This window comes from Xenopus laevis, chromosome 7S (genome assembly GCF_017654675.1).
Source record: "Xenopus laevis strain J_2021 chromosome 7S, Xenopus_laevis_v10.1, whole genome shotgun sequence".
Lineage (NCBI taxonomy): Eukaryota > Metazoa > Chordata > Amphibia > Anura > Pipidae > Xenopus > Xenopus laevis.
Window position 1 is genome coordinate 17,909,496 of NC_054384.1, and position 23,960 is coordinate 17,933,455.

Below are 23,960 nucleotides of genomic sequence, written 5' to 3' on the forward strand. Positions count from 1 at the left end.
TATTGGTCCAGTTTGGTGGCCACCATACATTTACCAAAAACTAAAAAAAAGATGGATATTACCGGTACATATATTTGGCCAACTTTATCCATCTACCGCATAGAAGAATTAGAGGGGTTACTACCTGTCAAGAAGTTGAGTAGCTGTAGGTTGTCTGTTCTCATGTTCTTTAAGGTGAAAAGTATATTTATAATAAAGAGTCCCTCGGAGGCATAGGATTGTACAGAACTTTTTCCTAAGATGTTTTTATGATCGACTAATGATTGCAACAAATATACAACATAAATTACTTTGTATGGTGTTTATTGTGCCAACAGTTTGTTTCTTTTAAGTAAGAGCCTACTAAAATTACTCTGAGGCCTCAAGGTTCTACTTTAAAAATGTGACTTGTTATACATTAGACCCCACTTGTGTATGCGTTTTAGTGGGGCTGTTAGTAGAGTCTGGTGGGTGAGATGTTGCATCTAAAGGTGGCCATAGACACAAAGATCCGCTCGTTTGGCAACATCGCCAAACGAGCGGATCTTTTCCCGATATGCCATTAACGAGCATGGCTATATCGGGGGTAATCTGATTGTTCGCCCGTATTGCCGAACGATCCGATTACGATGCACAATGGGCTCCGGCGGGATCAGTCGGGTCAAAATCAACCCTGACCGATCAACCAAACGACCGATCTCCGCCGGACGAAAGATGTCGGCACACGCCACACACGATCCGAAAATCGTACAAATCCTCGATTCGTACGATAGGATCTGTGTGTCTATGGCCAGCTTTAGACTGACACCGGGAACTGATGCATTCACAATATGGAGGTCAGTGTACAATGTTGATCATCAAACTGTGTATATAGTTATGGTAATTTACTAAAGCCAAGACTTTAACACTTCTACATGGAAGTGTCTGCTACACCCAGTTAGTCTTGCCAAAATCATTTGTAAAATAACGTTGTATTCTATGGAACTTTAATACACTTTTGGGTCGTAAACATAAAAGGGTACATTTGGGCCTCCAGTTGGATTGAGTTGTTTCAGGGGAGATAACACTGCCAAAAGTAATGCCCCGCTGCATAATGTGCCAGAAACCAAATATTGGCATCAAATACAGTCGTTTTATGTTTAGAGCTCAACAACTGTCACATTTCTGCTTGTGATCATCTCCCCAGCTTGCTGGTATTGTGGACCAAAGTGGTGCTGAGTATCTTATGTTTTGTGCTAATTATGTCACTATGAATTGTGGAAATTTCCATTTTCTCAGATAAACCTCGTTTTCTAATCTCCGCAAACAAGGTTGGATTTGTTAGTGACTCTCGATCACCAGGCTTCGTGTTTGTGCGGGATTAGGAACCGTGACCAGTACTTCAAAGCTTGGGTACTGTAAGAAACGATTTGTCTTTTTTTTATACTATGTTTATGTTTACATTCTTATATTTTAAATAAAGTTTTCAGTTTTCTGTTTTTTGAGAATCTGATGTGTTGAGGTTCTTGTTGCATTTGTCTTGACTCTTCCCTGACGCAACTTCTTATGAGCGCAAAGTGCGACAATAATCACAAATTCATATTTAATCAGGGGTTATTCATTGTAGCTGATAAAGATTCTTCTTCGTAGTTCTGCTCCCTGTACCCAGCACTTGTGTGTGGTGCATTGAGAGGTGCGAAGCTGCTGGGTGCAAGGCATTTACTTACTTCCTGGGTAGGACTCCCTTGCACCCTGCTCATTCTGGTGCTCCCTAACTTTCACGTCTGCATGATGTATAGGGCTGGCACCTTTACTTCCTTTCCAATCCAGACATGCGGCAGAGCTGGTGACATCTAAGGGGTAAATTTACTAAGCGGCAAACATTCACAACACTTCCCCAGGCTAAAATTCGCTTACTAAAATGCAAAGTTGTATCAAGGGCGCCAAACTATAGCGAATTTTCGCTAGCGTTACTTCGACAATCAAAGCGAAGATGCACTAGCGTTCAATTATGCCACTTCATTAGAGGTTTTGCTCTAATTACAGCGGGAAATTATAAAGTTGAATTGACGTATATGTTGCAGCAACTACATTGTATTACACAAAAACACATCAGTTAATAGTGCTGCTCCAGCAGAATTCTGCACTGAAATCCATTTCTCAAAAGAGCAAACAGATTGTTTTATATTCAATTTTGAAATCTGACATGGGGCTAGACATATTGTCAATTTCCCAGCTGCCCATGTCATGTGACTTGTGCCTGCACTTTAGGAGAGAAATGCTTTCTGGCAGGCTGCTGTTTTTCCTTCTCAATGTAACTGAATGTGTCTCAGTGGGACATGGGTTTTTACTATTGAGTGTTGTTCTTAGATCTACCAGGCAGCTGTTATCTTATGTTAGGGAGCTGTTATCTGGTTACCTTCCCATTGTTCTGTTGTTAGGCTGCTGGGGGGGGTGATATCACTCCAACTTGCAGTACAGCAGTAAAGAGTGATTGAAGTTTATCAAAGCACAAGTCACATGACTTGGGGCAGCTGGGAAATTGACAATATGTCTAGCCCCATGTCAGATTTCAAAATTGAATATAAACAAATCTGTTTGCTCTTTTGAAAAATGGATTTCGGTGCAGAATTCTGCTGGAGCAGCACTATTAACTGATTCATTTTGAAAAAAAATGTTTTTCCCATGACAGTATCCCTTTAATAAAGAAAATAAAGTTGTTATATTGCCCCACTGTATAGTTTATGTTCCATATGTTAGAAAATGTAGGGGGGAACCCGGTTAGCCCAAAAAAAAATTAAGGAATTTTGCAGCCTATCACACTGAAAAAAGGAAAAGACGCCAGCGTTTTTTGGGACTTAGAAACTTTTTCAAATAAAAATATGATAGCAGATTGAGGAAAATATATGCACTCTAATGCACTTCTCCTGGTCTGAGTTGGCAAAGGCAAGTCTGGTGAAAGAGGCAACGTTCAGTAAAATACACATCTTAGTGAATTTGCAGAGTAACGTCCATTCGCCAGAGAGAAAATTCGCCTGGTGATAGAGTGCGAATGACTGCTAGCGTCTGTCTCTTTCGCTAGCGAAGTTATGCCTGCGCCCGTTAGTAAATCTGCAAAGTGCCTGAAAGCGGTAACGCTGGCGAATCATCGCCAGCGTTAGTCACTTCACCCTTTAGCAAATCTGCCCCTAAGGTGAGGCAGGTGGCGTAAGGGGCAGGCCAATAACATTTAGGGGCAGGGTTAGGACGTGGTGTCCTGTTTAAAAAACTGCTCCACACAGAATTAGAGTGCTCACCTGAACGTAATTACCCTCTCGGGTGCCGGGTGCTAAACAGTCCACAGGACCTCCTGCTCAAGGTCCAAATAACTCGAACATCCAAAGAAAACTGTAGCACACCGATCAAACTTGTCTTGTGAAGAAAAGTGTTTTTATTGGCTCACGGCAGACATAAAGTTTGGCAACGTTTCGGGCCACGCAGGGCCCTTTATCAAGCCTAAACTTACATTCAAAGTACTGTGTTAAATACCAAAGAAAAAGAGGGAGGAGTGGAGAAACAATGGTAGTGATCCTTCACGGATTGGTTAAGATTCAATGCTAATATACATAATTAATTGATAAATTTGAATAATGGAGTGACACATGTGAATAATTTAGTGAATCCTCAGAGATAGGTTAAAATTCAAACCCTGCATACATAATTAGTGCAATAATCACAGACCATTATGTTTGATTGGAAATTTTTTGTGCACCCATATAATAAAATATCCATAAAAAGTCCATAAATAGCAAAAACAAAAAAATAGTATGAACATTATGACACAAGTGTAAAAAAGTTACATATGAAAATATTATCACCTTAAAGTGCATATATGTATAAAAATTAATTTGTAATTCCCAATCAGGGAGAATATGAATGAATAAACTGAGGCGCAATCACGGTACTTTAACTGCATACTCAGCCCATTTTTCTCCCCAATAATCTTGGGTTATGCAGATGATGGTACCCGCACTCAGAAGGTTCATTCAAGGACCTTAAAAAGACAAAAATTGTTCGTTAGAATACATATGTATACACATAGTAGATATTTCAAAAAACCAGCACTGGTAAAAAGTCTGCCTACCTACTGATAAATAAACATAGATGGGGTATAGTCTTTATTCAGGCCCCTCGGCCACACTGTGTCCAACCTATGGATCCACTGCATTTCTAATTTTTGTAATGCTAGCAGTCTATTGCCCCCTCTCCTCTGAACTGGAACAGAATCAATTATTTGAAATTTTAATTGACTAATTGCATGTCCTGCGGATCGAAAATGTGCCGGTACAGGTAGAGAAGTTTGTCCTGTGCGAATAGTGGATTTGTGTTTAGAGATACGATCTCTAATCCTCTGGGTTGTTTCCCCTATATATAGCAAACCGCACGGGCATTTCAATAAATAAACAACATATGTAGATTCACATGTGTAGTACTGTTTAATTTTATACTGCTTACCAGAATGGGGATGATTGAAAGTATTCCCTTTAATTATTGAATTGCATTGACAGCAATGTAGACAAGGAAAAGTTCCAAATTTAGGCCTTTGTAAAAATAAGCATTTCTGCGATTTTAGGCTGCCAACATCAGCTTTGACTAAACGATCTTTCAAATTCCTTGCCCTTTTGTAGGCCAACATTGGTGGTAATTGAAAACTTGGGACTTCTGTCAGACAGGATTGTAACAGATGCCAATGTTTACGTATGATGTTCCCAATTTGTTTACTTGCCGTATTATACCGGCTTACAAAGGCTATCCTGTTATTATCCTTATGCTTTGGCACATTGGCAATTAACAATTCCTGTCTGGTTTGCTGGTGCACCTTCTCTAAATTGTTCTTTAAAATCTGTTTAGAGTAGCCTCTAGCACCAAACCGATCCACCATTTCTTTTAAATAAAAGTCACAGTCCTTTGAATCACTTACAATTCGCTTCACCCTCATAAATTGCGAGTAAGGAAGAGAATTTTTTAAAGCATCAGGATGGAAACTGGCAAAATGCAATAAATTGTTTTTATCAGTCACCTTCCTATATAGTTCAGTTTTAAGTATGTTTCCATCCTTGACCACTTTTACATCCAAAAAATTGATGGAAGTTGGATTAAAATCCATTGTAAATTTTAAAGTCTCTTCTATACCATTAAGAAAATGATGAAAGGCATTTAGGCTCTCTAAGTCACCATCCCAGATCAGCAAAAGATCATCAATGTACCGCAGATACAACGTACAATGAGATCTAAATAGGGAATTTTTATATATTACCTCCTCCTCAATGTGGGCCATATACAGATTTGCATAAGAGGGAGCTACGTTGCTACCCATAGCGGTACCCCTCTGTTGTATGTAGAAATTGTCCCCAAATAGAAAATAATTTTGATGCAACACTATTTGCAATAAATCCACTAAAAAAGACTTTTGTTCCTCAGTATATTCAGTGGTATTTAAAAAATGAGTCACAGCTGATATTCCTGTGTCATGATTTATAGATGTGTAAAGGCTTGACACATCAAGACTGACTAATAGAACATTATTGTTGGTTAATGTGGTCCGATCCAATATATTCAGTAGATGTGTGGTATCTTTCACAAAAGAATTAGTATTCTGCACTAGAGGCTGTAATATCTTATCTAGAAATACAGCCAATGGTGATAAGACTGAATCAGTACCAGCGACAATGGGGCGACCTGGTGGATTCTCCAAGTTTTTGTGAATTTTAGGTAATGTGTACAATATTGGCGTAATAGGATTGTCTTTAATCAGGAATTTTTTTAGATCGTCATCCACAATGCCAGCCTCCATTGCATCAAGCACACAATTTGCAATGCACTGTTGTATGGATGCTAGTGGATCCGAATCGACTTTCTTGTACACATTACCATCTGCCAATTGTAGATAAATTTCATCCATATATTTTTGTTTATTCATTACCACCAGGGCACCCCCCTTGTCAGCTGGTTTTATGATTAAATTGTCATTATTAATAAGATCTTGTAAACATCGCCCCTCCTTGTACGTTAAATTGGACCTCTGTCCCATCAATGGTCTTCGCTTAATTTTTTGTTTTAAAACATCCACATCCATTTGTACCAATTTAATGTAAGCCTCCACTACATTATCTGTCATGGGAGGCACAAACATACTTTTGTTCCGGAGACCCACCCGTTTAAGGGATAGTTGCGAATGACCTGCCCCCACATTACTATATATAACTTCACTAGGGGGTGGGATTTTAGAGAAATGGCGTTTAAGACGCAAATTACGAAAAAATCTCTGTAGATCGACATCCAATTCAAAAGTGTCACATTTACTAGTGGGACTAAAAGATAAGCCCTTTTGCAATAAAGTCAATTGTTCAGATGTTAATAATTCGTCAGATATATTGTATACTAACGTTTCTGTGAGTTCCTCACTGTCCTGGGTGGTTGTTGTCGCGTCTCTGTTGCAAACGTTTTCTGATGTTTCGTGCCCCCTGCGCCTTTTTTGCCCTCGACGTGTCTTGGGGGGCTGTAATCTAAAAAACAAGAAGAAGAGGAACTCTCTGTGGCCGTATCTGGAGTACGTTCATCTGGAGTCTTCCAGCGCTGCTGTTTCTTTCCTTGCTGTTGCTTCCGTTGTATGTGATCCATGTGATCACGTGGTGCGTCCCGACGTCTATTGCGCTGCGTTCCACCAGTTGACGCTGCGTTCCATTGATATATATTGCCGGTTCTGTAATCTTCGGCATCTCTGTGGAATTTGGTTCTCTTTCGCTCCTCCACCAATCTCCGATGTTTAGCGATGGCCTCATCAGTTCTGGTAAGCATTTCCTTGTATTCATCAGATCGCAAAGCATTTTTCAATTGCAGCTCTATTGCCTTAATGCGGGACATCACTTCAGGAATAGCATTCTGTAAATATTCAATGTTCAAAAGTAATATGTCAAACGAACATTTATTCACTATTTGTTCATAGCGTTTAGCAAAGTCAGTATTGTCGTTGAATATAGTGGGTCTTAAATTAACCCTTAGGCCACGTGGGATGCGTCTAAGTTTGTAATATTCTTTCAGCGTAATGGAATGCAGTTCCAAACCTGTCAGACGTCTTTTCTCCTTTTCCAGTTCACGTGTGAGGTTATCACCAGTAGGTTCAGTCAGGAACCTTTTGAACATTGAATATTTACAGAATGCTATTCCTGAAGTGATGTCCCGCATTAAGGCAATAGAGCTGCAATTGAAAAATGCTTTGCGATCTGATGAATACAAGGAAATGCTTACCAGAACTGATGAGGCCATCGCTAAACATCGGAGATTGGTGGAGGAGCGAAAGAGAACCAAATTCCACAGAGATGCCGAAGATTACAGAACCGGCAATATATATCAATGGAACGCAGCGTCAACTGGTGGAACGCAGCGCAATAGACGTCGGGACGCACCACGTGATCACATGGATCACATACAACGGAAGCAACAGCAAGGAAAGAAGCAGCAGCGCTGGAAGACTCCAGATGAACGTACTCCAGATACGGCCACAGAGAGTTCCTTTTCTTCTTGTTTTTTAGATTACAGCCCCCCAAGACACGTCGAGGGCAAAAAAGGCGCAGGGGGCACGAAACATCAGAAAACGTTTGCAACAGAGACGCGACAACAACCACCCAGGACAGTGAGGAACTCACAGAAACGTTAGTATACAATATATCTGACGAATTATTAACATCTGAACAATTTACTTTATTGCAAAAGGGCTTATCTTTTAGTCCCACTAGTAAATGTGACACTTTTGAATTGGATGTCGATCTACAGAGATTTTTTCGTAATTTGCGTCTTAAACGCCATTTCTCTAAAATCCCACCCCCTAGTGAAGTTATATATAGTAATGTGGGGGCAGGTCATTCGCAACTATCCCTTAAACGGGTGGGTCTCCGGAACAAAAGTATGTTTGTGCCTCCCATGACAGATAATGTAGTGGAGGCTTACATTAAATTGGTACAAACGGATGTGGATGTTTTAAAACAAAAAATTAAGCGAAGACCATTGATGGGACAGAGGTCCAATTTAACGTACAAGGAGGGGCGATGTTTACAAGATCTTATTAATAATGACAATTTAATCATAAAACCAGCTGACAAGGGGGGTGCCCTGGTGGTAATGAATAAACAAAAATATATGGATGAAATTTATCTACAATTGGCAGATGGTAATGTGTACAAGAAAGTCGATTCGGATCCACTAGCATCCATACAACAGTGCATTGCAAATTGTGTGCTTGATGCAATGGAGGCTGGCATTGTGGATGACGATCTAAAAAAATTCCTGATTAAAGACAATCCTATTACGCCAATATTGTACACATTACCTAAAATTCACAAAAACTTGGAGAATCCACCAGGTCGCCCCATTGTCGCTGGTACTGATTCAGTCTTATCACCATTGGCTGTATTTCTAGATAAGATATTACAGCCTCTAGTGCAGAATACTAATTCTTTTGTGAAAGATACCACACATCTACTGAATATATTGGATCGGACCACATTAACCAACAATAATGTTCTATTAGTCAGTCTTGATGTGTCAAGCCTTTACACATCTATAAATCATGACACAGGAATATCAGCTGTGACTCATTTTTTAAATACCACTGAATATACTGAGGAACAAAAGTCTTTTTTAGTGGATTTATTGCAAATAGTGTTGCATCAAAATTATTTTCTATTTGGGGACAATTTCTACATACAACAGAGGGGTACCGCTATGGGTAGCAACGTAGCTCCCTCTTATGCAAATCTGTATATGGCCCACATTGAGGAGGAGGTAATATATAAAAATTCCCTATTTAGATCTCATTGTACGTTGTATCTGCGGTACATTGATGATCTTTTGCTGATCTGGGATGGTGACTTAGAGAGCCTAAATGCCTTTCATCATTTTCTTAATGGTATAGAAGAGACTTTAAAATTTACAATGGATTTTAATCCAACTTCCATCAATTTTTTGGATGTAAAAGTGGTCAAGGATGGAAACATACTTAAAACTGAACTATATAGGAAGGTGACTGATAAAAACAATTTATTGCATTTTGCCAGTTTCCATCCTGATGCTTTAAAAAATTCTCTTCCTTACTCGCAATTTATGAGGGTGAAGCGAATTGTAAGTGATTCAAAGGACTGTGACTTTTATTTAAAAGAAATGGTGGATCGGTTTGGTGCTAGAGGCTACTCTAAACAGATTTTAAAGAACAATTTAGAGAAGGTGCACCAGCAAACCAGACAGGAATTGTTAATTGCCAATGTGCCAAAGCATAAGGATAATAACAGGATAGCCTTTGTAAGCCGGTATAATACGGCAAGTAAACAAATTGGGAACATCATACGTAAACATTGGCATCTGTTACAATCCTGTCTGACAGAAGTCCCAAGTTTTCAATTACCACCAATGTTGGCCTACAAAAGGGCAAGGAATTTGAAAGATCGTTTAGTCAAAGCTGATGTTGGCAGCCTAAAATCGCAGAAATGCTTATTTTTACAAAGGCCTAAATTTGGAACTTTTCCTTGTCTACATTGCTGTCAATGCAATTCAATAATTAAAGGGAATACTTTCAATCATCCCCATTCTGGTAAGCAGTATAAAATTAAACAGTACTACACATGTGAATCTACATATGTTGTTTATTTATTGAAATGCCCGTGCGGTTTGCTATATATAGGGGAAACAACCCAGAGGATTAGAGATCGTATCTCTAAACACAAATCCACTATTCGCACAGGACAAACTTCTCTACCTGTACCGGCACATTTTCGATCCGCAGGACATGCAATTAGTCAATTAAAATTTCAAATAATTGATTCTGTTCCAGTTCAGAGGAGAGGGGGCAATAGACTGCTAGCATTACAAAAATTAGAAATGCAGTGGATCCATAGGTTGGACACAGTGTGGCCGAGGGGCCTGAATAAAGACTATACCCCATCTATGTTTATTTATCAGTAGGTAGGCAGACTTTTTACCAGTGCTGGTTTTTTGAAATATCTACTATGTGTATACATATGTATTCTAACGAACAATTTTTGTCTTTTTAAGGTCCTTGAATGAACCTTCTGAGTGCGGGTACCATCATCTGCATAACCCAAGATTATTGGGGAGAAAAATGGGCTGAGTATGCAGTTAAAGTACCGTGATTGCGCCTCAGTTTATTCATTCATATTCTCCCTGATTGGGAATTACAAATTAATTTTTATACATATATGCACTTTAAGGTGATAATATTTTCATATGTAACTTTTTTACACTTGTGTCATAATGTTCATACTATTTTTTTGTTTTTGCTATTTATGGACTTTTTATGGATATTTTATTATATGGGTGCACAAAAAATTTCCAATCAAACATAATGGTCTGTGATTATTGCACTAATTATGTATGCAGGGTTTGAATTTTAACCTATCTCTGAGGATTCACTAAATTATTCACATGTGTCACTCCATTATTCAAATTTATCAATTAATTATGTATATTAGCATTGAATCTTAACCAATCCGTGAAGGATCACTACCATTGTTTCTCCACTCCTCCCTCTTTTTCTTTGGTATTTAACACAGTACTTTGAATGTAAGTTTAGGCTTGATAAAGGGCCCTGCGTGGCCCGAAACGTTGCCAAACTTTATGTCTGCCGTGAGCCAATAAAAACACTTTTCTTCACAAGACAAGTTTGATCGGTGTGCTACAGTTTTCTTTGGATGTTCTGTTTAAAAAACTGGACAGTCCTTAATGATGCACATGTTAGGAAACAGTGATGGGGACACCAAATTGTCTTCCCCAGCCGTCCCCTCATGAATACTGTGATGCCAAACTGAGACGATGCTGTATTCATTGTGAAAGCATAGAAACGTATGCTCCACGCCTGTGTCTGATGATGCACAAGATGGGACAAGGTTCAAAGGGCAACAACGACTGATGCAGAATTATTTTTGCTGAAGTTGATTAAATAAATGCTGCTTGAACTGCATATCTGACTACAAGCACCGTTGATTTTACATTTCTAGTTCTTTTTTGATCTGGGCATGGTATTGTCCAAACACGTGCAGTGCATGCCATTTTAATAGGGTGCAAGTATTTGATAACAGCTACTGTACTCTCCCTAGAATTCCAACTAAGGATTCTCATATCTTTGATCAGCAAAATATAAAAACAGGGATCACAAAGTAAAATGACTCTTTGTAGAGCTGAACATTTTCCCACCACCTTAATGGTCGTTGGCCAAACAGGCTTTGATCTATAGTTATCGGGCAGCTCCCACACTTTTCCCTTCAGTTCAAGAGAGAAATCTTCTCCAAATACTGGGAATTGTGTCATACTCTCCACTAGGGTCAGAGCTCCGAATAAACCAGGTAAAATGCTAAGAATGAGGGAACTAATGGCAATGTTCAGATGAATGATGTTTTTTAACAACAAAATTGTCATGTTACTGTTCAGGAAATGAAAATCATTGTAAGTATGATAGGACTTTCCTCCCTATTTAGCACTTCCCTTCAATATGGCTTTTATAGGCATTTGTACTGTGATACAGAGCAGCTTTCACCTCTTTAATCCTGCACGTGCCTTAGACACCCTCCATCTCTATGATCTGACCTGGAAATCTATTTTGTTTGATAGGCAGCTCTCCCTATTGTTCTTAAATCCTTTGCTGTTTGTATGGAAATGAATCCCCCAATGAGAATCCCACCTGAGTTCTGTAAATCTGCCTCCAAGTTCTTTGTTGGTACAACTTGGGCCGAAAGCTTTATGCACAGTTTTCCTACCACAGAACAACTAAACTGCTGTTTTCCCTTCTCCTAATGTTTCATTAGGCCCCTTGTAGGGTATCTGTTGGTTTTGCCCACGGCTGATCTCTCCTAATGTTTCATACTGAGTATGGCCCCTTGTAGGGTATCTGTTGGTTTGGCCCACGGCTGATCGATTAGATACCAAGTGGGGTTTGTAACTGTCTAGAGCCCCAAACAGACTCAAACTCAATCTCCCTCTCAAAATATTGAACTTGATAGATATGTTAATTCTTTCAACTTCAGCTGCTATAAAACTATTTAAAATAACAGGCAGCAACTGTCTATATGGCTTGGCGTAAGATAAGATGGGTCTGGAACACAGTTGAAGAAATAAGAATATTAACAGAAATAAGACTAGGCATAAAGTGTAGGTTGTTCCGCAAGTACTTAATGTATAATGCTCTTAGGGCACAATTTTCTCCATCATGTTTCTTTTTTTTGGTGTTTTTGCTCCTTTTATGGAAATTGAAGCTACTATACATGTGGTATATATTATCTGTCCAGCAGAGGTCCCCCTAACACAAAGAAACATCATGGAACCTACAGAACAGAGAAATGAGACTATAAAAAAAGCCGTCCCTCTCGACATAGAAGTGATGAGCATTTCTATAGACTGTCCCATAAATATAATTATATACATTCAAATAGGTCCAGACCTCTATACTGGCATTGGTATTTGTACCCAGCTTCTGCTCTGTTAAAAAAGCAAACCAGTTGGGACAGGCAAAGAGCAAAAAAGCAACAGACTTTACCCTTAAGTTGAATAATGTTCAATGTATGTAAAATGCATTTAAATTATTTTTTTGCCATTATCATTTTATTACAAAAGAGAGCCTATCTTAATCAGCACAGGCCTACCAATAAGCAGTGAGGACAGCTTTAAGTAATGTAATCAAGGCAACGGAAAATAGGATTTAATCATAATTTTATAATCATTTCTTCTTCTGTAGTGCTGAGGAATCTCTTTGGATCAGGACAAGACCTGTGTCATGAAGACGAATCAGAAACATTTGATCTATCAGGGGGTGATTTGATCTGGTTGGCACCTGTATGTGTCATTAGATTATGCTCATTAGTAATTAGATAATGAATGTTTAGAAAAGCTTTGCAATAATTGATCGTTATAAATGAAGGCGGGTCACCCTTACTTATAGTACCCAATGGAACGCTACAGATGTTACTGAACTACATCTAAAAGCATCTGGAATTCTGTTTGTTGCCCTTCCCTGATACAGCATTACTGAAACCTGAGGTCAACATGGCGCCACTCAGGTTTATATTTGTACCATAGATTTGTCCACAGGCAGAGAGGTTGGGCCGTGTACAAAACTAGGATAAGATGACAATATTCAATGGCTGAGCTGTTCACCCAGGGCTGGATACCCCATATGTAGACTGGATGTTCTATGAAGACCGACCATCTGTGATTTAATGAGATTCGGTAGAAACAATATCCAAATGGGCTATAGATGTAACAATGACGCAAGGATGAAATAGGCTGAGATAAGGAATCGTCCTAGATGTCTATCTCCATTAGAAAGAAATGACTCGGGGTTATGTAATAAAAGACACTAAGGGGCCGATTCACTAACTTCGAGTGAAGGATTCGAAGGTAAAAAACTTTGAATTTCAAAGTTTTTTTGGGCTACTTCGACCTTCGACTACGACTTCGAATAGAACTATTCTTAGTAAAAATCATTCGACTATTCGACCATTCGATAGTCGAAGTACTGTCTCTTTAAAAAAAACTTCGACCCCTTAGTTCGCCATCTAAAAGCTACCGAAGTCAATGTTAGCCTATGGGGAAGGTCCCCATAGGCTTGGCTAACTTTTTTTGATCGAAGGATATTCCTTCGATCGTTGGATTAAAATCCTTCGAAGGATTTTATCGTTCGATCAAAGGAATTATCCTTCGATCATTCGATCGAACTATCTGTGCTAAATCCTTCGACTTCGATATTCGAAGGATTTTAATTCCTAGTCGAATATCGAGGGTTAATTAACCCTCGATATTCGACCCTTAGTGAATCGGCCCCTAAGTTTGCCCAGGAGCAGTAACCCATAGAAACCAATCCGACGCCTGTTTACCCATCATTTACCCCTAGGGCCCACGATCGAATCAGCCCCGATATCGCCCACCTCAATGTGGGCATATCGGGGAGAGATCCGCTAGTTGTGGCGATCTCTCAGTTTATAGCCACCTTTAGGTATAACAGTAGCCCATCAAATGTATGTTTCATCTTTGGATGTTACTAAACTAGGCAGAATGTTCCTCGTGGAATGGTCCATATCTCTGCACACATCTCCAGCTAAATGCTTAGTGTGGGTTTTCTGACTTTCCTTGGGGCAAGAACGTGCCAAGCCCTTTCATTTATTTCCTTCAAAACAAGATCTGAGACCATCGATTGTTGAAAGGCTTTTTATTCACATTCACATTTTTTCATCTAGATCCTTACAATGTCATAGAACTTCCAAATAAAACCACATCATAGTAATAAATAGGCAGAACCAAAAGAAGAAAAAAAACAAAACATTAATGGACACGCATTCAAAGGAAATAGAATGAGGAACAAGAATCCTTGTTTATGGCTATAATCTGCACTAGAAAGGATACACCACGAAAAAGGGTCTCCAGTCCACACGCTAAAAAGAGACCGCACCACTGGATAACGCCTAAAGATTGGTCCACGGCTAGAAACAAGATAGGACTGTATTTACAGAAAATGACCATTGCATTGATATGGAATTGAAACGACCAATCAAAATCCTGACATAACCAGGAGCACTGAGGGTCCTGGCCTGGGTCTAATCATTGGCCTCATGTTTCTCATCAGCAGCTCATGAGAACATGAGAACAATTTGTGCCGTTGGGTTCTACAGATTACCATTACCATGTGGCACGTTCATTGAACTAAAATCTTCTATGCATCACCCTATGAAAATAAACATGGGCTTGGCAAGAGAGGCACAAGCTGTATTTGTGTTGGGCAGTGCGATACCATTTTAACGGAGCCATTTGTTTGTTTCCCGAGCATTTCCCTAAACTGGATAATTGGAATCGCCATGTTCAAGTAAAACCAGATGTGAGAAAGCAACAATGCTAATAATGATGCAGTTACAAATGGCTCGTTACCCATCCAAGCAACAAACACCGGATATCAGATGTGGTAGGAGACACAAACCATGTTTATAATGGTAATTCTCATTGGACGGCCCCAAGACTTGAATTCATTTCTTTCTTTTTTTCACTGTGAGACTTGTGCCCAAAGACTTGAATTCATTTCTTTCTTTTTTCACTGTGATTTGCAGGCAACAACTCCTAGCAAACTCACAATGATTATTAAAGGGTAAATATTTCATTGTGCATTGTGTGCACAGGATCTTCCATCTTTTACATTTACATATATTGGTGGGGCATTCCAACATCACTCATCTCACCGAAGGCTTTTTCCCATAAACTAGGGCAGTGATTGTCATTTTTTACAGTTCAAGCCCCAATTGAAGGTCCAGCCTTTGACCAGGGCCCTTCTTGCAGGTCCAACCCTATAGCCATGGTCTTCCTGGAAGGTCCAAACTTTTGCCATTAGCTCATGAAATGGGAATATACAGGTATAGAGTAAAATATTGGTGCATCAACCATTCAGTCAAAGTTCCAAGAATGACCACCCACAAACTGTTATTGAGGAATAGTGGGGGGATATACGGGTTCTGATAAAAAAAAGATAGGTTGCTAAAGGACAAGGTTATTTGGGGGCCCTAGAGAAAACTGCACCAGCACCTTTAGCTTCTAGTTCCATTCCTGTTACCATCTGAAGTCAATTTCCTAAGCCTCTCACACTAATCACAGCCAAAAATCTATTTTTTTCCTTTTTGTACTTTGTCACATATGCCAAGGAGCCGCATTGTAACTGATGGTGCTGTTTAACACAACTCTCATAAACAGAGTCTTTTCCAAGGACTTTTAGGCCTCAATATTCAAAACAAACAACAAGAAATGTGTAAAAGGTCAGAAAAGCTCTTCAATTATATTTGCCAAACACTGGGTGAAAAAATGGTCAGAAATGGAATGATTTTCCTCCCGGCGGCAGGAGTTTCATAAATGCTTATAAAAACCTGATCGATATCTTGCAGTGCTGGAATTCTGGCCTAAATAGAATAAGGGGGAGTTGTCATGGCAGACAGTCAGTCTGGGCACTTTCATTATATAAAATCAGCTGCTGTTGGTTGTTAGGGGTTATTGTGTTTTGGATGAAGTTTCATTTCCGACTCTCTTGTGTTTCCCAGGAGCAACTCTTGTAACATTTAACAGCAGCAGCTTCTGAGCATGCTCCATGTGCTCCACGTGCTCCACTAGCGTCTGGTGCTACAACTGATACATTAGTTGCTGACCTTCCTCCAGAGAAATGTATCAGCCTATTGTAGCCGTTTAGAGGGTGGGGAGCCTGGGTTATGGAGCTGTGCTAGGAAAAGCCAGATAGTGGAAAATTAAGCAAATTCATTTCAAAACAGAGGATTGGTAAAAAAAAAAAAAACACTATTTCTGGTCTATTATCTGAAAAGAATTAAACTGAAAAAAAGTTTTTGGAAGCTAAACTAGTCCTTTAATAGCAGTGGCATCAAACGTTACTGGTCAGGTCATTAGAGTACCAGCAGGGAGGTTCCCCCGGGGTACAGTTAATTGAAAACAAGTTTCATGCTGGGTCAGGTCAGGACATCAACAAAGAGCAGCTCTCCATACAACACATTGCCTTTCTTTGACAAACATACTGCTGATGCACACGGAGTGGTGACAGGTGGAGCTGCGCACTTTTTGGCATGAGGAGACGGCTGTTATAGCCCTTATCATTGTGAGCGTTGACAGGCAGAAAGGGGAGTTTTTCTGTTTTTTATTTTCTGATTGTGGCTTGGGCCAATGAAACAGAATGGCATTTTCCAGCAACTATTTTGAGGTGCCAACACATTTCCTGCCCTGAGTGTCGCTAAATTCCCTATCACACTATGGTGAGTTTTCTCAGGAGCCAATAAACCTGCCTGTATGGTTTTGGAAATGAAGCCCCTGTTATCCAGAGAAAAAACCCACATGGATACCCTCATTACAGAATGTGATCAAGTTGGTACCAAACCTGGGACCCCAGTGCTGCATAAGTGCTACCTGCTTTTCCCCCATAAATAGGGCAGATAGCAAATAAAATTAAAATTAACCAGCAGGACAGATATAAATTACATTTATAGATTTATGGTTCACTGACATAATAATTGCACACTCTAGTGGTACAGTTACCCACATGGTCCATCTGCTAAAAAACATGGTAGATCTGCACGAGGAAAATGGGGAGGGTCACAAGGAGATTGGGGTCCTGACATACAGATAATATACAAATACATCACAATCTACCGGATGAAATAAGATTGGCTCAGTATAAACAACACATTTCTGTTATACACTCGCACACACACACACAGTAATGCAGCATTCATGTCCACACACGTACACTGAAGCTATCTCAGAGCAATAACTGGCCTTTCCAGGAATCATGACTTATTGATTTGAGTTGTACGTCCCACAGGAAAAAAAAGTGGTTAGGATGAAAGGGGCACTGGGTGGTTGGAGCACTTATCTGAATATGGAAAGAGTTTTGAAGAACATGGATGTTCTGTATACCCTGAAAGTTGTTGGACTACAGCTTCCCGCATCCTCCTGGTTCTCTTTGGCCTTCTCAATATCAGCAAAGACCCAGAGGTTTTTACATCATTCCTCCATCTGTGTTTTTCCATTTTTGGTAAAAACAAATGAACCCAGCCGTGCTGCTTGTCTTCCTAAATCTAAATATCTGCCTGTAGCAGCAGTGTCTGATGGGTTTCCATTATAGTCAGTGATAGGAGGCATGGCCAAGTTTTATTCTGCTGGCATTGAGCACGGAGCCTAGTGCTGGCTGTCATGTTGGATATTCAAGGTTTACAAGATCAGAAAAGGACCACTAGACAGTGCTATTTTACTCTCTTTTCTTTTGGGACTCTTCCTACCAAGAAAGAAGGGCCTGTGCCTCTCCAATTTTGACTTCTACCCTTAATCCTGCAGTGCCTGTGCTGTGACTTATCACAATGTAGTCTGCACTGCAAGTAATGTGCAGGGGGGGGAAGGGTCACCTCCATTGGGGGCCCCAAATATTTTTTTGCTGGTGGGTCCAGTTATGCCACTGCGATTGGTCAAGGAGGGAGGTGCATTGTTTCTTTTTGTGACATGGCTATTCTGGAGACCTGGCCTCTATTGACTCCGTGCTTTTTACAAATAGCACAGAGCATGATGTGCTCATTTTACAAAGAAAATAATGACATATTACACCTCATTCTGAACTGAAATAAAATCATTTGTAGAAAAGTTTGAATTATGAGTGTATTTTAAAGCCAAATGCCTGATATTCAGCTTCTTAAGAGAACATCAGAACCACTTATCTCTCCTTTACATGAAAGAGCCATTACCGGCCTTAATGATATCACAATGTCCATGCTCCCACTGTGCATTCTTAAACCAGACTATCCCATGATAGAGATTATACAGTGTGTCCAAAAAGAGTTATATAATGCATTACAAGAGTAGCTCTTCTTTAGTCAAGGGATAATGTTGGAGGCCTCCGGCACATTGTGAAAATAAGTGGCAGTAAAATCTCACCCAACCCCAAAGAGTATCATTAGCTTGTGGGGGCCATTTAGGAAGTAAAAACCATTCAGCATGAATAATATGACAGCCGTGCTGCCCCTTGCATCTTATCTCAACTTTAAAGACAACACCAAATCCACATTGACATGTGTCAATTTCTACCACAACAAAATTGGCTGGATTAGAAATGTGCACAAACTATTTCCACCTTCTTTTTCACCTCTCAATAAAGCTTTTTGTACAGGTATTAGCAGTGGTAATATTGCTTTAATTGCTACAGTCAAGCTTGTGGGTGGACCTGAACACCAAGGTCAACCCAACGTTCTTCTTCATGTCGGAACTGAATGGGGACAGCCACAGAAGAAGTTTCTCAAGGAGATGTTTATGGAATTTCCTTTACATTTAAAAGAATATTAAATGACCACAAGAATATGCTTCCCTGATATCTTGTTATCCAGAATCACTGACTTTAGAGCTGAAACACACGGACTCTAAATCTAAGCACCTCTAACTTCCTCGAAGGATCCTAAGAAGATTGTTGAGTACCACTGGACAGAAAAATATTTTCAGCAGAAAAAGAGGGTTCCTTTTCCCATTCTGAGAGCTCAGCTTTAACTGCTCCGATATGTTTTAATAATGTCTTTGATGAGACGCCTACAGATAGGGCAGCATGCATTGTTCATCTTCTTGAGCTTCAGGCCGCAGGTGTAACACAAGCACATGTGCCCACAGGAGTAGATAACAGTGTCCACCAAGTTCTCATAGCAAATAGTACACTCGTCACTCCAGGACCCTGAGAGCGATGGGGAAACGGGGGACTCGGGCATGCTCACCGGAGAGTTTGGTGCTGTAACTGTAAAGGGAAAGAACAGATATGGGTTCTGTGAAGGGCATCATAGATTTATGCAATATAATAAAACTAACAGGTCCAGAACTTCATTCAGTAAAGAGCACGGGTATGGCACAGGGGGGGTTGATTAATCCCATAGTTGTGCATGGGAGTGTGGCATGGCAAAGGTTGGTTAGGGTTAATGATATAGGGTACAATGAAGGGGCGTTTGTCTGGTGGGCTGACAAGTATAGATAAATGTGTAAAGGCAAAGTGCTAGTGTGCAGTGACAGCTGTAAAAAAATTATTTGGTTACGGTGGTATGTCATGGCAGAACATTTTTAGTTATGGCAGGACCTTGGGATTAAAGAGCCTGGCCTATAAGGATGAGTGAGGTCTTGCAGGTATATGTTAGGTATATTGGTGGTTTATTAAGTCCATGTCCCAAACACCAGTGCCAGTGAATAAGCACTGCCAGGCACCACTTTTGTGACTTTTAGTTTACAGGGTCACAGGCTCAGGATCCCCTGGGCTTCCTAAACTTTGGATTCCCCTCTGCAGCCCAAGGCCCCACCAACCCTAAACATTCCCCTTGATGACTCTACAGTACGTACTGTTTATGAAGCTGCCCAGAGGTGCAGATACAAATGAGTTCAGGATGGGATCAGAAATGGAGCTGCATGGAGCACTGGGGCTGTTCGGAGCTGAAGTGGGAGAGCTTGGAGCCGATGGTTCTTGATGATCAATTGAGACAGTGGAACCTGACAACAGAAAATACAAGACGTCAACGACAGCATTGGCATAAATATTCAACCTACCGGAATCAGAGAGCAGAGGGCCTTGGAACCTTAAAGAGGGCTGCATTTGCCTAACCTACAGTTTTTCTAACCTAATTAGTTGAATCACTTTTGAAAGGTTTAACTGATATTTCTGCGTGGGGAAGTGTAACAATCCTGGTTAAATGACATGTAGGGGGAAATACATTTAGCAAAGAGAACAAATTTGCACACAAATAAGAATAAAAATGTGCATGTTGCAATGTAATATTCTTCATTAGGGTTTTATTGCCTTGAGAATCTTAATTGCACTTTGCAAACTTTTAAGATGTGCTTGAAGGTGTAAACTATTGGAGCAAATGTAACTTTTTCATTAAGAAGTTTTAAAACCTAGACCCCACCAACCCAGGTCCCCCATTGGCCTTCTCTTCAGAAGAGAGGTAGGTATGTGATGTGGCATGGGGGGAGCACTTGAGGTTGGAAGAAGGGCCCTTGGTGTTGCTACCTTGGCGGGCCCCCAATGCCCGTGTCTGACGCGGCCAACGCACCTTTCCTTCTTTCATAAAAACAGCAGCTCTGTTATGCTTTATGGCTCAGATTCCAGCTATATAGAGCACTGGCATCACAGTGTTTAGAGATTCTATGAATTACCCCTTGGTGTCCAGCAAGGCAAAGGAAACAACCCCAGAGCAGTTTTATAATATATAAATAAGCTAGACACATGTATTTGCAGAAATCTATGCTGCACTGAACTGAAATAAAAAAATATATTGCAGTGATAGTTTCCCTTTATCACGAGTTAATGAATTACCATTGTTGCAGTTTGGTGGTGCCGCCATATTGACTGACAGAGAGCAAGGATAACGGCACAAATTCAGCACTGGCTCACCCTGAGTTTGTACCTCTCCGTACGATGTTTCAGAATGAGTTTCAGATTGGATCATAATGTAAACACTAATCCCACCATATACAGATAATATCGCGCCCTCTGCAACAGCAGGGGAAGGTTTTCATTTAGAGCAGGCTCATGTTTCAGCTGGAACAGTTCATTTGATGCTCGGAGAGAGTTTAATCAGCTTAATTCATACAAGCCATTTCACTGGAAATCCGATCTGTGGAGTCATGCGCTTGTTATACTACAACCAATCTGAAGCCGTCACCAGGAACAAAATTAGAAGTTCCTGGGCCCTACAGGGGCCTGACAGGTCCTGGTCCTGTTGATCTAGTTAGAATATAATAAAAGTGTGATTTGTTTTGTATTGCAAACTGTCCATATGATATAATTGTGTCCTCTATACTACACTCCAGGGCCCCTCACAGCAGCCACAGGGTCTTCTGTCTCTAGGTGTAACTATAGAGGAAGCAGACCCCACAGTTGCCCAGGGAACAGGAGGCCCGGACTGTGGGGTCTGCTTCTTCTATAGCTAATAAAATAAACCCTCCTCCCCAGCCGCTCTCTCTCTCATCGGCAAGCAAAGGGGAATCAAGTTGAGAGGGAGTGGGAGGGGCTGGGGCGGGATGTGGGAGGGGCTGGGGCGGGATGTGGGTGAGGTGGAGGCGAGCAGGAAGTGGGTGGGAGCATGGGGATTGGAGTGCACACTCTAGTTATGTCACTGCTCTCAACTCTTCTCCATATTTTTTTATCCTTGGTTTTATAGAGCTGAACACGGCACACAATTTTACAGAGATTGTTCTTCAATCACCTGATAACATTTAATCCCTATCTATAAACATTTGAAGTGTGAAAGGAAACGAGAGTACCCAGAGGACCAAACCAACTCTTAAGCTCCCCATAGACGCGACGATTCTTCTTGCCGAACGACCGATTTTAGGGAAGTCCGACCAATCCTTCAAATTATCATGTGGTTAGTGGGATTCGAACGATCGGACATCTTACGATTTTTCGGCCGACATCTGTCAGGAAATTGATCGGCCAGGTCAAAAAATCTTTGTCGGTCCCAGTGCAATCTATCTATGTTTGCAGGGCCAAGCAGGCAGCTCCCCTTTGTTTTCCTGGCAAATTGGTCTTTTTATTTGATGGTAAATTCGTACGATTGTTCTGAGAAGATCGTGGTCTCACGATCAGGATCTGATCTTTTAAAAATCTCAACATCTATGGCCAGCTTTACAGGTGGGGAAGGACCCCTACACTGTGAGCAACAATGCAGCAATGCTAAACAGTCTACAGCTGGGCACTTGTGAATGGTATGCTGGTTCCCACTATGTTCCAAAATGTTCCGATAATAAATGCTTTGCTCTACATACTATTTCAGAACTCAGCATTTGCCTAGTAGCTCATGGTTTGAGATCCTAGCATACCCAGTGTATAGGAACTAGTTACCAGTGCAAGTAGAAGCTGTACTGTGACTAATGTGACTCTACCCCATGAGACATTATTCAATAAGAATCCCAGCTGCTTTCAATGCTACATGATTAACTGTCAATGGCATATTCTGTGAGAAGGGGACAAAATATCAAATGTGAATCCATTCATTATGGTTACACAGTAGGTAAGTGTCCTTTACATTTCAATCTTCACTTATTAAAAACGGAAAGCCATTTTAACAGCCATGAAACCGATATATTCATGGTAAACAGATATAAATATATATCAGATGGAGTCCAATTATTCCAGCTAGATTACATGGGCATGTCTGTAGCCTATTTAGATCTGTTTTCATTAAAATGTTACCGTATCACCATCCTTCCAGTAGGGCAAACAACAGTATTTGTTATGAGCAGATAGGAAAGTTGTTTGGAATGTAAATGAGAGTAGGGTGAGTAGGCTGGTACGTAGTTGATCGCAAACAAACAACAAACTTGGTCACCCTTACTTCCACCCATCTCCTGGTTAAAGGCATAAAGGTAATAATGGGATAAATGTTGGGCCTTCAAATAATACAGTATATACCCGGGTCCTTGATGAACCCCCTTATGCTCACTCCTCACCCTTTACAACTAGGTGCAGGATGATGCTCAATGGATAGAGTTCCGAAACAATCCCCTAAACCCACCCATGTGTCATTGGAGTAGGAAATATCTTTAGAAACCATAAATCCCCTTATCAATCACAGTTTTCCATGTTGTTAATAACATTTTTCCCTTTTTTATTCCATAATTTAACTTCAGCCAGAAGTACAAAATCCATTTATGGTGAGTAATCCAAATCCTTTTAAATGAAATATGAAGATGGAAGGTCCACCTGAGTTTCTTCTGTGTTCCACATGGCACTTAGGGGGTTAAATAATGAAAGGTGCAAATCTTGCTACTGGTCCAGTAACCCATAGTGACCAATCAGCAGGAAGAATTTACCGGTCAGCTGTTTGGTTGCTATGGGAACACTTTGTAACTTTTGTGACATTACTCTCTTAAGCCTAGGGGCTCTTTTTGTGATTAGAAGGAAAATCACAGGACACATTTGTCAGACAAGAGATTGACTGCATTTGAGTTGAATCAAATCAAGTTGCTGTGCCCCTTCATTAGGGAATTCCTAGAACTCATGCACCGTTACACCCAATGTCCATTCTTTTGCAATAACGACTGTCGAAGTTGCAGCTAATCTATAAGCTATTTTAAAATCATTCACAACAACACTGCCCCTATTTGCACACACCAATATCCCTGCCCTTGGTTTGTACAGCCATTGCACTGCCACCACCAACACCCCACAGACACACTCTACTCGCCCCCCTCCAGTTGCACCTGGGTCACATGCCTCTTCTGCCTTCCATTAGTTCTGCCCCTGTCTATATTTTTACATGGTCAGAAGATCTGTAGCTCTATGAGGTTAGATGAGGATGCCTTAACTATGGTCTGTGGTGGTATCTGAGTGGCTTATTACACCTTAAATTGTACAAACATTGAATCTGAAATATGTTTTCTTGTCCTGTTTGTGAGCGTCACATGATATTCAG

General features: G+C 40.4%; 2 protein-coding genes across 3 annotated transcripts in view; one reads left to right on the forward strand and one right to left on the reverse strand.

Annotated features, from left to right (window-relative positions):
• The first annotated feature begins 7,847 nt into the window (after positions 1–7,847).
• Positions 7,848–10,048, forward strand: LOC121396207. The gene is made up of 2 exons (XM_041570941.1): positions 7,848–8,003; positions 8,042–10,048. The coding sequence occupies exon 2, from the start codon at positions 8,116–8,118 to the stop codon at positions 9,949–9,951; it is 1,836 nt and encodes a 611-aa protein (XP_041426875.1). The 5' UTR covers positions 7,848–8,003; positions 8,042–8,115; the 3' UTR covers positions 9,952–10,048.
• A 4,138-nt stretch (positions 10,049–14,186) lies between these two features.
• neurl1.S (neuralized E3 ubiquitin protein ligase 1 S homeolog) overlaps positions 14,187–23,960 on the reverse strand; it is a 142,438-nt gene continuing 132,664 nt past the window's right edge. For both annotated transcript variants that reach the window (XM_041570942.1, XM_018227429.2), the window contains exons 5-6: positions 19,885–20,031; positions 14,187–19,294 (exon numbers count right to left, since the gene is read on the reverse strand). In XM_041570942.1, the coding sequence (XP_041426876.1) occupies positions 19,053–19,294; positions 19,885–20,031 (389 nt within the window). In that variant the 3' untranslated portion in view covers positions 14,187–19,052. The remainder of the gene's footprint in view (positions 19,295–19,884; positions 20,032–23,960) is intronic.

What these genes read in the sequence shown, in the direction of transcription:
- LOC121396207 (XM_041570941.1), top strand. Translation starts at nt 8,116, where the DNA reads ATGAATAAACAAAAATATATGGATGAAATTTATCTACAATTGGCAGAT.